This window comes from Microchirus variegatus (assembly GCF_963457635.1).
Source record: "Microchirus variegatus genome assembly, chromosome: 11".
NCBI classification, from domain to species: domain Eukaryota; kingdom Metazoa; phylum Chordata; class Actinopteri; order Pleuronectiformes; family Soleidae; genus Microchirus; species Microchirus variegatus.
This window is the reverse complement of record NC_139812.1, coordinates 13,573,999-13,586,363: the sequence shown is the minus strand read 5'-3', so window position 1 is coordinate 13,586,363 and position 12,365 is coordinate 13,573,999. Positions and strand designations below refer to the sequence as shown.

General features: G+C 41.2%; 1 protein-coding gene across 1 annotated transcript; it reads left to right on the top strand.

Moving 5' to 3' along the window:
- Positions 1-370: 370 nt before the first annotated feature.
- Positions 371-10,857, top strand: inpp5f (inositol polyphosphate-5-phosphatase F; the record flags this gene model as incomplete). Its single annotated transcript, XM_083897328.1, has 20 exons — positions 371-467; positions 2,924-3,004; positions 3,417-3,553; positions 4,135-4,263; positions 4,381-4,548; positions 4,663-4,719; positions 4,995-5,193; positions 5,383-5,562; positions 5,786-5,853; positions 6,523-6,647; positions 6,767-6,844; positions 6,957-7,077; positions 7,387-7,515; positions 7,765-7,882; positions 7,981-8,179; positions 8,353-8,424; positions 8,510-8,583; positions 8,760-8,888; positions 8,982-9,069; positions 9,696-10,857. 20 exons carry the CDS (start codon positions 371-373, stop codon positions 10,855-10,857), a joined length of 3,411 nt encoding a protein of 1,136 aa, XP_083753454.1.
- Between the last annotated feature and the right edge of the window lie 1,508 nt (positions 10,858-12,365).

Below are 12,365 nucleotides of genomic sequence, written 5' to 3'. Positions count from 1 at the left end.
CACACACACACACACACGCACACTGAACAGCTGCTGTGTGGGACACTTTCTCCCTCATCCATGTGTGTTTGCCTTCACTGTGTCCGGTATGCGTGTAGGGATGAAGGGATGTCTCTCCATTAGAAAGGAAATTCAATTACCATCATGCGTAGATGTGGAGTAAACAAATCCGACACGCAATTAGCTGCTGCTACTAGCTGCTCGCTAGGTAGCTAGCTACCGCAGCTCAGCAGCCCGTAGGGTGGAAAGAGGCACAGCCGTGTGTAGCTACAGCTAACCGTCAAGACGTGGACGTAGACATTAACCCACACCTGGCTGTGCCAAGCCAGATACGCGTTTGTTTGTTTCACTGTCACGCAAAGGGACTACAATGGAGCTGTTCCAGGCCAAGGACGACTACATTCTCCAGAGCGGGGATCGGGCTCTGTGGTGCAGTCGAAAAGATGGGACCATGACGGTCAGACCGGGTATGTATGTTTAACACGACAGCTTTCTCCAGCGTAGCTATAACACGTATCGTCATTTCAGTGGAAGTACAGCACACACATACGTGTCGACTGTCTTATCTTCGCCTTTGTCAAACATCGTTTTGCTCTTGGTGTCGTCACTAAAACCATATGCGTTTAAAAACACCTCAGACCCGCCACTGACACTCGTTCACCGGTGTAACATTAAGAAAGTCACCATGATAATCTGAGCGCTTTGAATGAGCCAGCTGCTTTTATCAAAACAGCTTTTTTTTCCCGTAACAACGAGACAGTAATTACTTGGTTCGTTCCTGTGTCTTGGAATCATCGTGCTATCTTTCATTCCAGCAGTGCCAACACCCAAACACTCAAACTTCTAACGTTACTCACTGAGATAAACATTTGACTCTTCCGGTCTCAACACCAAGGCTGTACATGACACTCACTGTTCACAGTATCAGAGGGAATGGCAATTTTGACATCATTATTCTCATTTACAATCAAAAACACGTTTAAGTTTAATTACTGTGTGATATTTGTGCTGAAACAAAGATGATCTCTTCAGTCTGTAGAATAAGATGTGTATAGATCAAGAATTGTAATTAATCTGATATTTTAACACATATTTTGGTTTGGCTTTTATTTTACTAATCTATTTATTTATTTTCTGAAATCAATTAGATTTCTCGACCTTAAAGGTGCATTATGTGATAAATCTAAAGCAACTGGCCATAAAATCCTCCTAATATGTCAAAGAGACTCAGGAATAATGTTCCTATAACAAACTGAACTCACCATCAACAACAGTATAGTCAAAATATTTGCATAAAAATATTTTGCAGACTGCAAATCATGTTTATGTTTTGAAATCATGTTTTTGCATGTGGCGCCACCTACCGCCGTCTACCAATCATTGCAGTCAGTAGAGTCTCAGCTGCTGAGTAACCATGGGTTGCCAGTTACGTCAGAAAACGAAACCTAAAAGACCTCGGTATTTTTAAGCAGAAATTGTTTTAAAATATGAATCCGTGTTTCCCAAACCTCAAAATGACTAAATTGTTTTTTTGTTGGTCTATATACCAGATATTCTGTTTACTGTCATTATGAACATACCAACAAATATAAGAGACTAGTGATTATCAGTTGTTAAATTTAAAGATTGCTCAGTTCAAGCCCTGTGGCAGGGTAAATATCATAAAATCGTCACTATGACAATCTCGTTATACAGTCAGTTATTGTATGACTGCAATTAGTGACGGGACATTATACGAAGAAATCAGCCACAGTGGGTTGATCGTGGTCGATCTTTATAATCTGGATAATTATGAATTTGTTAATATTTCACAGGGGCTGGCATGAAAATGCTGTCTTGCTCACTGCAAAAGGGTTAGGGTTAGTTAGTCATCAAAAGCTGACAGCATTCATTTTACAGCATTCAGGTACAATAAATACACGTCCAAAACAGCATGTTTGTGCTCCTGAGGTTTGTAAAGCACTCCTTGGCATTAGATTTTGGCAGGATTTCATTAGTTAAGTACCTCTGCTGCTCAAAGTTGTGACAAAGAAACTGTTACGCTTCCCTAATTAATAAAATAGCTGTAAAACATCTCCACATGAAGTGAAAGAACTGCTAAACCAAAAGGAAACTTTCATTGGACACTGCAAAAGGCTGTGCGTGTTATCCTGTGTGTCACTTGATGTTGTATGGCTGTGCAGCCATCCTGAACAGGTTTTTAGTTGCACCACTGTTCCATTATTTAATTGGAAAGAGGGTTTCCACTCCTCACTGGGTTTCCGCTACTTCCTTAAGCACACAGGGACGTATTCCATATTACTTATTCTGAGTCAAGTTGTGGTATGACTTTGTTTTTTTCCTGTGAGACCCTCCTGGTGTGGGCCGTCAACAGTCACCGTCTTTCACGTTACCTTGTACATGAATTTCCTTGGCTAGTGGAACAGGAAGAAACATTGGCATTGTCCACACAGATGCTGTTCTCCAGCCATAGCCACACCCTCATTTTCCAGTTTTCCCTGATTTTGAATCGCTCTCTAAAGCATTACAGTTTCCCTCCCAGTTACTCATTCTGAGTCAGTACTGACTCCTGCTATGGGTTGTGATGGTTGTATGAGTTTTACAGACTACAAGTTCTAGACCAAGGCTTTGTGTTTGAGGTCTTTTACTTGGAATTGAAAACATATTGAGTGGCAAAAAGGAAACCACCTAACCATGACTGTCATGAAGTACTTTCTGTTGGGTTTAACGCATAGGTGAAGCTTTTTAGGGTGAATATTTTTGCTGTTTCTGACAGAAAGTGTGTATTGTAAATAAATTAGCAGAATAAACTACATGGTCCCATATTTACAAATTATGAAATAATTTATCCTTTGCTTATCTGGATGTCTGCATGTTTTATTTTGCTGATCTGATATGTTTCACCTGCATATTTGTATTTCAGCCACAGACCTGCTGTTGGCATGGAATCCAGTGTGTCTGGGTTTGGTGGAAGGACTCATTGGAAAGATACAGCTTCACACAGGTAAGTGAAGAATGGCGAAAGAAAAGGGACACATTGGACACTTGACTTACCAAATCAGCCTCTCTTTTGTATGCTTTTTTTCCATCACACAGAAACTTGTGAAAACAAACATTTGCATACTAGTGTATTTATGAACAGGAGTGGGCTGATGGTCTGGTTTTGTATGCTTTTGTAGTCCCCAGGGGAGGATGTTTAAAATATTAACCCCCTATAAGTAACTGAACAAAACTTTTGCTATTCAGATGTATTAACATGGTTTAAATGTATTTTTACTAGATGTCTTATGTGGCCTTATGTAAAGGGAAAAAAATATATAATGGTGTGTGTGCAGCTGCTTTGTTCGCACCTTTCAGAATGTGAGGAATTCTGCACCCATGATTCAGCTCCCCCTTCTTCTTTCTCATCTTGGCAGATCTTCCTCTCGGTCTTGTATTAATCCGACAGAAAGCTCTGGTGGGCCATTTACCAGGCAACCACAAAGTCTACAAGATCACCAAGATAGCTGTCATTCCTCTGTCGGACGAAGAGCCCCAGGAGCTTGAGCTGGAGGTGTGCACACATTTACTCTGTAGATGAGAAACAACATTAAGGAGTTGTGTTTTAATTCATGTACTCACTCGGCTTGACGATCATCATACCTGACATGTTTTTTTTTATGATTCATTCTGAAGATGATTGAGATACAGAAAGAGATGTAGCTGTTTTTAATTAAGAGCTGAATCACAATTAGAGTGAAAATGAAATGCAGGCACAAAACTGCTATTATAGCTCTTATAGAAGTTCACTGTTGGCTAAGTTGTCGGTGTTTCAGGAAGGCATCATGGATGGTGGGACAGAATATTTTCAAGTGAGTAGTTACAGAGGATGGTTGTTCTAAAATAGACTTGGATCCCATCCTGTTATATACTGTCCTTGTACTGCAGAGTGATCAGTCAGCCTCCTTTGTGTCTAGAACTCCTGTAGACCAGTGTACCCATGAGTGTTTACTGGGCAGTACTACCCACTAGTAGTGTGCCACCCTAAGGTGATGCCAAATATAACTATTACATAATTAGAGAATAGTTAAATGATCATAATCATGTTGATAATATGTGTATTTGCATTGGTGTAATACAAAATTTTCTTTTCAGCTGTGCAAGAAGCATCACTTTGGAATCGACAAAGCAGAGAAACTGGCCCAGTCTCCAGATGAGTCAAAGTTTTTAATGAAAACTTTCAGTCAGATCAAATCTAATGTGGCTGTGCCCATCAAGAAAAAGGTATTTGTTGTGCCCATGATGAAATGTTTTCTTTCATGTTTAAAATCACACACTGTTTTTTTGTATTTTAAAAGCTTTTGCTTCACTTTTTCAACTCATCCATCCACTGCTTTTCAGGTCAAAGAAAACAAAGAGAAGGAGCGGTTGGAGAGGCGACTGCTGGATGAGCTGTACAAGATATTCATAGACTCAGACTCCTTTTACTATAGCTTGACCTATGACCTGACTAATAGCGTGCAGCGTCAAGGAGACTCGGAAAAGACCAGTTTACCCCTATGGAAACAGGTTTGTAAATATACTTATACATAATATTTGTTATTGTGTGCTTTTTTACATTCACATATAGATTGCGAAACAGCTTCACATCTGACTGCTGTACTATTTTCATCTCTCTTAAAGGTGGATGATCGTTTCTTCTGGAATAAATACATGATCCAGGACCTTATTGACCTTCAGGTAATTGCGTTTTCCACACAGAAATACAGACTACTTTATTGTTGTTTATCTGTTTTAACATTCAAATAAAAGGCCAGACTGATAATTTGACAAATGCTGACTATTATGTGACAGTTAGATGTTCAGATTGTCAGCTGCATATGAAAATACTTTCACTTACTGAAGATTATCAGCTTTAGTTGGTTGGATGTAGAGCGCTTTTCTTATCAGCTTGGGAAACAGAATTTGAATCTCCTTGTTCTGCTGTTTTTCTTTTTAACTTCGGACTGCTCCAGGTCCCAGAGGTTGACCACTGGGTGATACCAGTTATCCAGGGGTTTGTGCAAGTGGAGGAACTGGTGGTGAACTATAATGACACATCAGATGAGGAGAGGAGCAGTCCCGAGACCCCGCCCCAGGAGGTTACCTGTGTTGATGACATTCATCCTCGCTTCACTGTGGCTCTGATCTCCAGACGTAGCCGTCATCGTCCAGGTAGAACATCTTGGCCTAGAAGATAGTGAGGCTTGAGCTGTAATTCAGTTTAGATTTGTGGGCAATTTTCTATGATTAGGATTGATTCCTGTCCTATATACAAATGTGACTTGTAATACTCGGAAGACAATTATGTCTCCATCTGTGATATAAATAACCCGGTTGTTGATATTTTCTCCTTCCCCAAAGGGATGCGGTACAAACGTAGAGGAGTGGATACAGACGGCCATGTGGCTAACTATGTGGAGACAGAGCAGCTGATCCATGTGCACAGTCACACTCTGTCTTTTGTGCAGACTCGTGGCTCTGTGCCTGTCTTCTGGAGTCAGGCAGGATATCGGTACAATCCCCGGCCGCGCTTAGAGAAAGGTCAGTGCAGCTGCATTATCTCCCGATCTCTCTATATACAGCCTTAACAGAGTGTTTCACAGGCTGTGTTTGAGTACAATAGGCTGTGTACATTCACATGTTTTTAGTTGTACTTAACAGACTCTTAAGGTTTTATGGAACATTCCTATTACTTACATATCGGTCAAATAAAGTTATCCTGCCATTGAACCTATTTGTATTCTTTTTTTTACTTGGCATTCAGGAGAGAAGGAGACCATGTCTTACTTTGCTGCTCACTTTGAAGAACAGCTTAATCTGTACAAGAAACAGGTGAGTCACACAGTAATATGCTTGGGTATATTTTTTCATGCATCTGTCTTGAGTTATTGTTATTTTAAATTGACTACCACCGGTGTCAGAATAATTGAGAACTACCATGTGTAGACTGCCATGTTCTTCATGTAGTAACTAGTAGAGAAGATCATCCTGGTAAAATAATCTTGTTTGCTTGTTAATTAGTCCATTCATCGTAATCTTTGACTACACGCAATATCACTTAGCTGATCTATTAATTTGCAAATGTATTGAATCATACTTGTAGATTAACAGTAGATTAGTTGCTTATATAAAATGTCTACCGTAATTATTCAGTTTTAATGATTTATGGTGTATGGAGCAACACAAACAGAAAATATTCACATTTAAGAAGCCGAAAGACTACTCAAAAAACACTCGAATTAATCGATTATAAAAACACTTGGCAATTAATTCAGTAACAGATTAATAATTGATTAATTGTTGCAGCCCCATACAGTAGTAATGTTCATTTGTTTGTCTACTGCAAGGTGCCATTAAAAGTGCTTGTTCATTTGTCTATTGTCTGTCCTCTGATATGTAGCATGTGTTGAAATGGGTCAAATGCCCTCAGTGTGTGTGTGTGTGTGTGTGTGTGTGTGTGTGTGTGTTATCCACTTGGCTTAATGACTTTGTCTTCTTCAGGTCATCATTAACTTAGTGGATCAAGGTGGACGAGAAAAGCTAATTGGCGACTCGTATCTAAAGCAAGTCCTGCTTTACAACAATCCAAACCTCACATATGTTTCTTTTGACTTCCATGAACACTGGTAAGACAAATACTTCACTCAGAAGTGAAACTCCTTTGTGAAAGTACTCGCAAAAAAAACTATTTCATACCACAATGCATTTATTTCCTTTTTAATGGTTCTTGCATCCTTTTTCCTAGCCGAGGTATGAGGTTTGAGAACGTGCAAACACTGACTGATGCAATTTCTGACCTCATCACTGACATGAAATGGGCCTGGTTAGTGTTTTGTCCCCATTTTTTTTTCTAGTTTTTTTCAAGAAAAATGCTAATGATAATAATATAAACGATAGTTTTAGACAGAAATTACCTTAGTGTGTTCCTCTCTCAGGGTGGACCAAGCAGGAGTCATCTGCAAACAGGACGGAATCTTCAGAGTCAACTGTATGGACTGTCTCGACAGGACCAATGTGGTTCAGGCCGCTATTGCTCGTGCAGTGATGGAACAACAGGTGAGTGAATAGACCCTGGAAAAGAGAAGAAGAGACATTTCACTATTGCTCTGCCTTGTCATAATTAACTACTTCTTGTAAAATTGTGTTTTTGGCGATTAAGTCCCAATGTTCCAAATGTAAAGAAGAGAGAGTGTTTTTAAACAAAGTCATCTTTGACAAATGAATTGTGTTTAGAAATATCAACGTCACAACAAATATTCTTACTTTATTTCATTTGAGTCCTAATAGCGCTGACCTTTCTCACTGTAAATTAAGAGAGACACAAGTGTACAGCTCACACATTAAACATGTTACTTCTTCATGCAGCTGAAGAAACTGGGTGTGATGCCCCCCGAGCAGCCTCTGCCTCTCAAGTGCTACAGGATTTATCAGATCATGTGGGCCAATAATGGAGACACCATCAGCAGACAGTATGCTGGAACGGCAGCACTCAAGGTATCGTCACTGTCCCACATTTAAATCAGCTTTTGTTTAAAACACAGCCGAGTGTGTCATCTTGTTGTGACCCAATCGATTGTTTAGTAGATCATTAAAGCTTCTGTAGCGCAGACTCTGTGAGTCGGATTATATAGTATTTCAGGAAAGTCAACACATGAGTGAACTGAACTTTTCAGAAATAGACTGATATTAGACTGTGACTGTTAATAAGTGAAAATGTAACAGACGCATGCTAATCTGTTTCAGGGAGATTTCACTCGGACAGGGGAACGGAAACTGGCTGGTGTGATGAAGGATGGTGTGAACTCGGCCAACCGCTACTATCTGAATCGTTTTAGGGATGCTTACAGACAAGCAGTTATTGGTATGGAAAAAAAACGAATATAATGGCTATATATACATATATAAGGTTGTCCTATAATCATTCCTATGACTCCCCAAATCCTTGACCTTTCCCTGCAGACCTAATGATGGGCCTGCCTGTCACTGAGGACCTCTACTCCATCTTCAGTAAAGAGAAGGAGCATGAGGAGAAGGAGAAAGAGAGCCAAAGAGGAGCCCAGGAGCAGGTCAGCCTCCTGCTCCAGACGTACATGCAGCTTTTGCTGCCAGACGACGAGAAGTTCCATGGTGGTTGGGCCCTCATTAATTGTGACATGAGGTTAGTCCTCCATGTTGTGTTACTAGATAAAATAGTAGGAGAAAGATCTGTACATAAATGCTGATAATTCCACAGGGTTTACTTACAACTATCAACTGAGCAACTTTGTTAGTAATTAGACAAAATGTTCCTTTAGATCTTTTTCATTTTACTGTTCTTGTGCCTCCCACCAGCCTTATTGATGCAACTAACAAAGATGTGGATGTCCTGCTGCTTCTGTCTGACACAGCATACTACATTGCTTAGTAAGTCTGACTTTATAGTTGCCAAAGTATCTCTTCAGTCATCACTCTCGTGAATTCTTTTACACTAGCATTTATTTTCTTGCAGCTATGACGAAGAAGCAGATAAAGTCAACCAATACCAGCGCCTCAATTTAGAGGGATTGGAAAAGATTGAAATTGGTAAGAAGTCAGACTCAAAGGAGAAGTGAGGAGTCTTTTACGTTTACTCAACTGACTCACTCGGCACTTCCCAAAAGTGTGCTTAACAGTTTCTCAGTAACCTTTCAGCAACATGCCTGTTAATTATGATTCATGCAACGAAAGTGCATTGTTAGAAATGGTGTTTTGTTTTGCAGGTCCAGAGCCGACTCTGTTTGGGAAGCCAAAGTTCTGTTGTATGCGTTTGCATTACAAGAACGAAGAGGCAAGTGGATACTTTCACACTCTGAGAGCAGCAACACGAAATCCAGAGGATGATGGAAAAGGTACGACATCTTATACTTGTTTCTCTAAGCCCGATGAAAGGAACATTCTTGCATCACTGCAATTGTTGAGACTTAAATTGTGACATATTTCAGACACGTTGCAGTGCATAGCAGAGATGCTTCGCATAACTAAACAGGCCACGGGGTTGGACCTGCTTGTGGTTGAAAAGAGGCTTGAGAGGTGAGTAGCTCGTCATTAAAATAAATAGCATTCATCTGTCTTTCTCGTATGATTTTAAGGTCCAGTGTGTAAGAATTAGTGACATCTAATGGTGAGACTAAAGATAGCAGCAAATTAACTACGGTGGCCATGTGACTTTGTCTGGGTTTGTAAGTATAGTAGTGTTGTGTTCTTGTGTTGCCTGCCGACGTTCTCACACTGTGCACAGGAAGTGATTTGTGTGATGTCATGACTGACGTAGGCACGGCGGAAGCACAGCTGCTACATAGACACTAGTAAAGCGTGATGGCTGCAAACTGATTCTGTTGCTAAAAAAAGAAACTGGATGTTCAGCAGTTTGACAGGATAAAGCTTATTGCAACTGGGCAGAGGAGGAGAGGGAGGGTTGTGGGATCACAGAGACATTTGTCACATAGATAGGCCGGCAGTGTTTTTGTAATTACCCAGAATTACTGAGTGGGCAAAAGAAGTCCCGCACTGGAGCTTTAAAGCGATTATACACAGTGTATTCAATTTCAGCCAATAAACTAAATGTTACAAACTGGAGCTTTTAATGTAAGGAAGATCGGTCTGTTTCATGAACTGTTTCTCACCTTGTTTGTGTTTGTTTGGTGTTTGTGTTCCAGGCGACAGAGTAGACCTCACGAGGATATAATGGGGATCCAGAACAAACCCTCTGATCAGGTTCAAGGAAGCTCTGGCTTGGCACAAGGCAAAAGTTTCCTCCTCAACAAATTCTCCTCTCTCAATCAGAAAGTTAAACAGACCAAGACGAACGTAAACATTGGCCCCTTCAAGCCGCTCGGTAAGCTGGGCAACTTCTCCAAGCCTGACGTAAAAGTCAATTTCCTGAAACCAACTATGCATGTCAACCTGTGGAAGTCGGACAGCAGTTTGGAAACATCAGATAATCCTGGCGCAGGATCCCTGAAAGACATTGGTGACGAGCACTCTGAAATGTCAGATGACTCGGATTCCTATAATTCTGACCCAGATCACCCTTGTTCTGGTTCTTTAGAAAATGTGGACTATGTGCTGCCCAGCTGTGGCATTGTAGCATCAAACCCTCGACTGGGCAGTCGATCAACGTCCATTGGTAGCGTGGAGCTTAACATCCCCTCCATCATCCACGTCACTGCCTGTGACGATGTGCAGGAGAGCTCCTCTGTAGTCAGCGACGACAAGTCTCCAGGTGCTGCCTCGGTGGCCGAAGAAGCCATTCTGATCGACTTTGGTACTCCCATTGATGCCTACTGCCACCAGTTTGTCCAAGATGCACAGACCAAACCTGTTGAGGTGTTTGGAGAGCATCCACCAGCCTCTGTACCTCCAGTCAACCCTGTTGTGCCTGTACAGAACAGGACCCCAGCAAACTCAGACAAGCAGCTAAACACAGAACTACAGAATCAGGAGGAAAAGCCCCAGCTCCCCAGGCCTTCTCAGCTTGATGTTGAGTCTGCTACCTCCAACTCCAATCTCCTCCCTGTACAGAGGCCCAGCTCTGCAGTCTCAGGAGGTTCTCAGAGGAGTCTCGGTTCACAGATGGAGGGCAGCCTCGGCCCGTCACCTGCAGACAGCAACAGCAGTCGAGTGGTCTCCCCTTTTGCCAAGATCAAGAGCTCCATGGTCCAGGTGGCCAGCCTCACCCAGGCAGGACTCACCCAAGGGATCAACTTTGCTGTGGCAAAGGTCCAGAAGAGCCCCGAACCAGACACTGTCACCGAGGTCCAAGAGAGTGAGCTGAAGGCAATGTTTACACAGTGCCAGACCAGGATCATTCAGATCTAGTCCTTGTAGCCGTACAACATGTTGAAACTTCCTGTATGGTAGCAGTAGCAAAAGCGTGCACATCGAGTCGCTACTCAGCCAAGAAATGCACTGTCAAATTTACCCTTTATCTAAACTGGCCCGCAATGATGGCTGTTGTTCAGAACTTTCAAATGTATAATGAATCCCCATCTGCAGCCCATAGCCAGGTGGCTGAAGGGTTGCCAGTTTGTGTCTCTGCCAGGTCTCACTAAGGAAGTTATCCAATCCCCATTACTCATTGTTAATTGGACACTAAATTGACGCCAGCCTCCTTGTGCTGGTCCCAAGCTCGGACAAATACATTTAAAAAAATAAAGGAATTATCTTACTCTCAAGAAAACACTCCCTCTCGCCCCTTCATGCTACCCTACACATGATCTAAATGTGAGTACCAGTACCAAAGCGGAGTACAAAGATGGCATAGGTACGTCAAATGTTGGGAATTATTTGGGAAATGTGTGAAAATTCCCATGTGTCATTGAAAACTGTATGCAGTTACAATTGATTTATTTTCCTGTCCTAATAAGATGCTGCCCTTAGGATTGATAACCTTAATTATACCAATAATAGACACAGAGTTGAGGTTTTTAAGACCTTTTAAACTCTTAAACTTTTTTCTACACATGTACTTTTTTGTGCATGTACAACATGTCGCCGTCCTCGATCTGATGACTCGTTACCCACAATGCTCGCATGTGAGGTTAATGTAAAACGACTAATGTGAACATGGCAGGGTAAAGAATCAGCTGCATGTTGAACAACTCTGACTCTGCTTAGTACTGGCAGTCACCTGTTGGCATTTGTGATATAGAAAAAAAACAACAACCTTCAGTTTGTTAATGTTACTGCTGTAGAATCTGACCAAATATCTTTTGTGATTCCCAAAGGATAGTTCTATGTTGACTTTGTATAGCTGTCAGAAACTAGCCAGACGACATACTGTACGTAGTTATCCTATGTAATTCAATGTTGTCAAGTGGAACATAACAAGCTATAGCGTTATAGAAATACACAAAGACCTTAGGAGTATCATGGTTGTTGATATGTACAGTGAGTATTGTATGTTTTTAACTGTTCCCTGAGTAGAGCCGTCCCTTGAGCTTTTTTGTGTATAGTAGGGTGGCAACCTAATATGTTAAGAGGTTTGAGGAGCATTATATTTTGAAAGGAACACCCAGTACTGTCGGCGATAATCACAAGTAAATTGATAACTGCTCGTTGGAGTTTTGATAGATGTGTGTATTGAAAGAACTATTATGAAAACGACAACTTGATGATGGTTCGTTTGAACCGAGTCCTAAGCCAGCGTTGTATATTGACGTTGCATGTTTGAAAATGGATGGGAGAGTAGCATTTTGTAGGTATAGATGCAGCTGCACCCACTTATATAAAACACTGACGCTTTATGCACTCCCCCAGACTGCAATTATATTTGCCTTAACAGGGACTTGAAGTGGGATTAAGTATATCAGGTATTTATGTCAAAA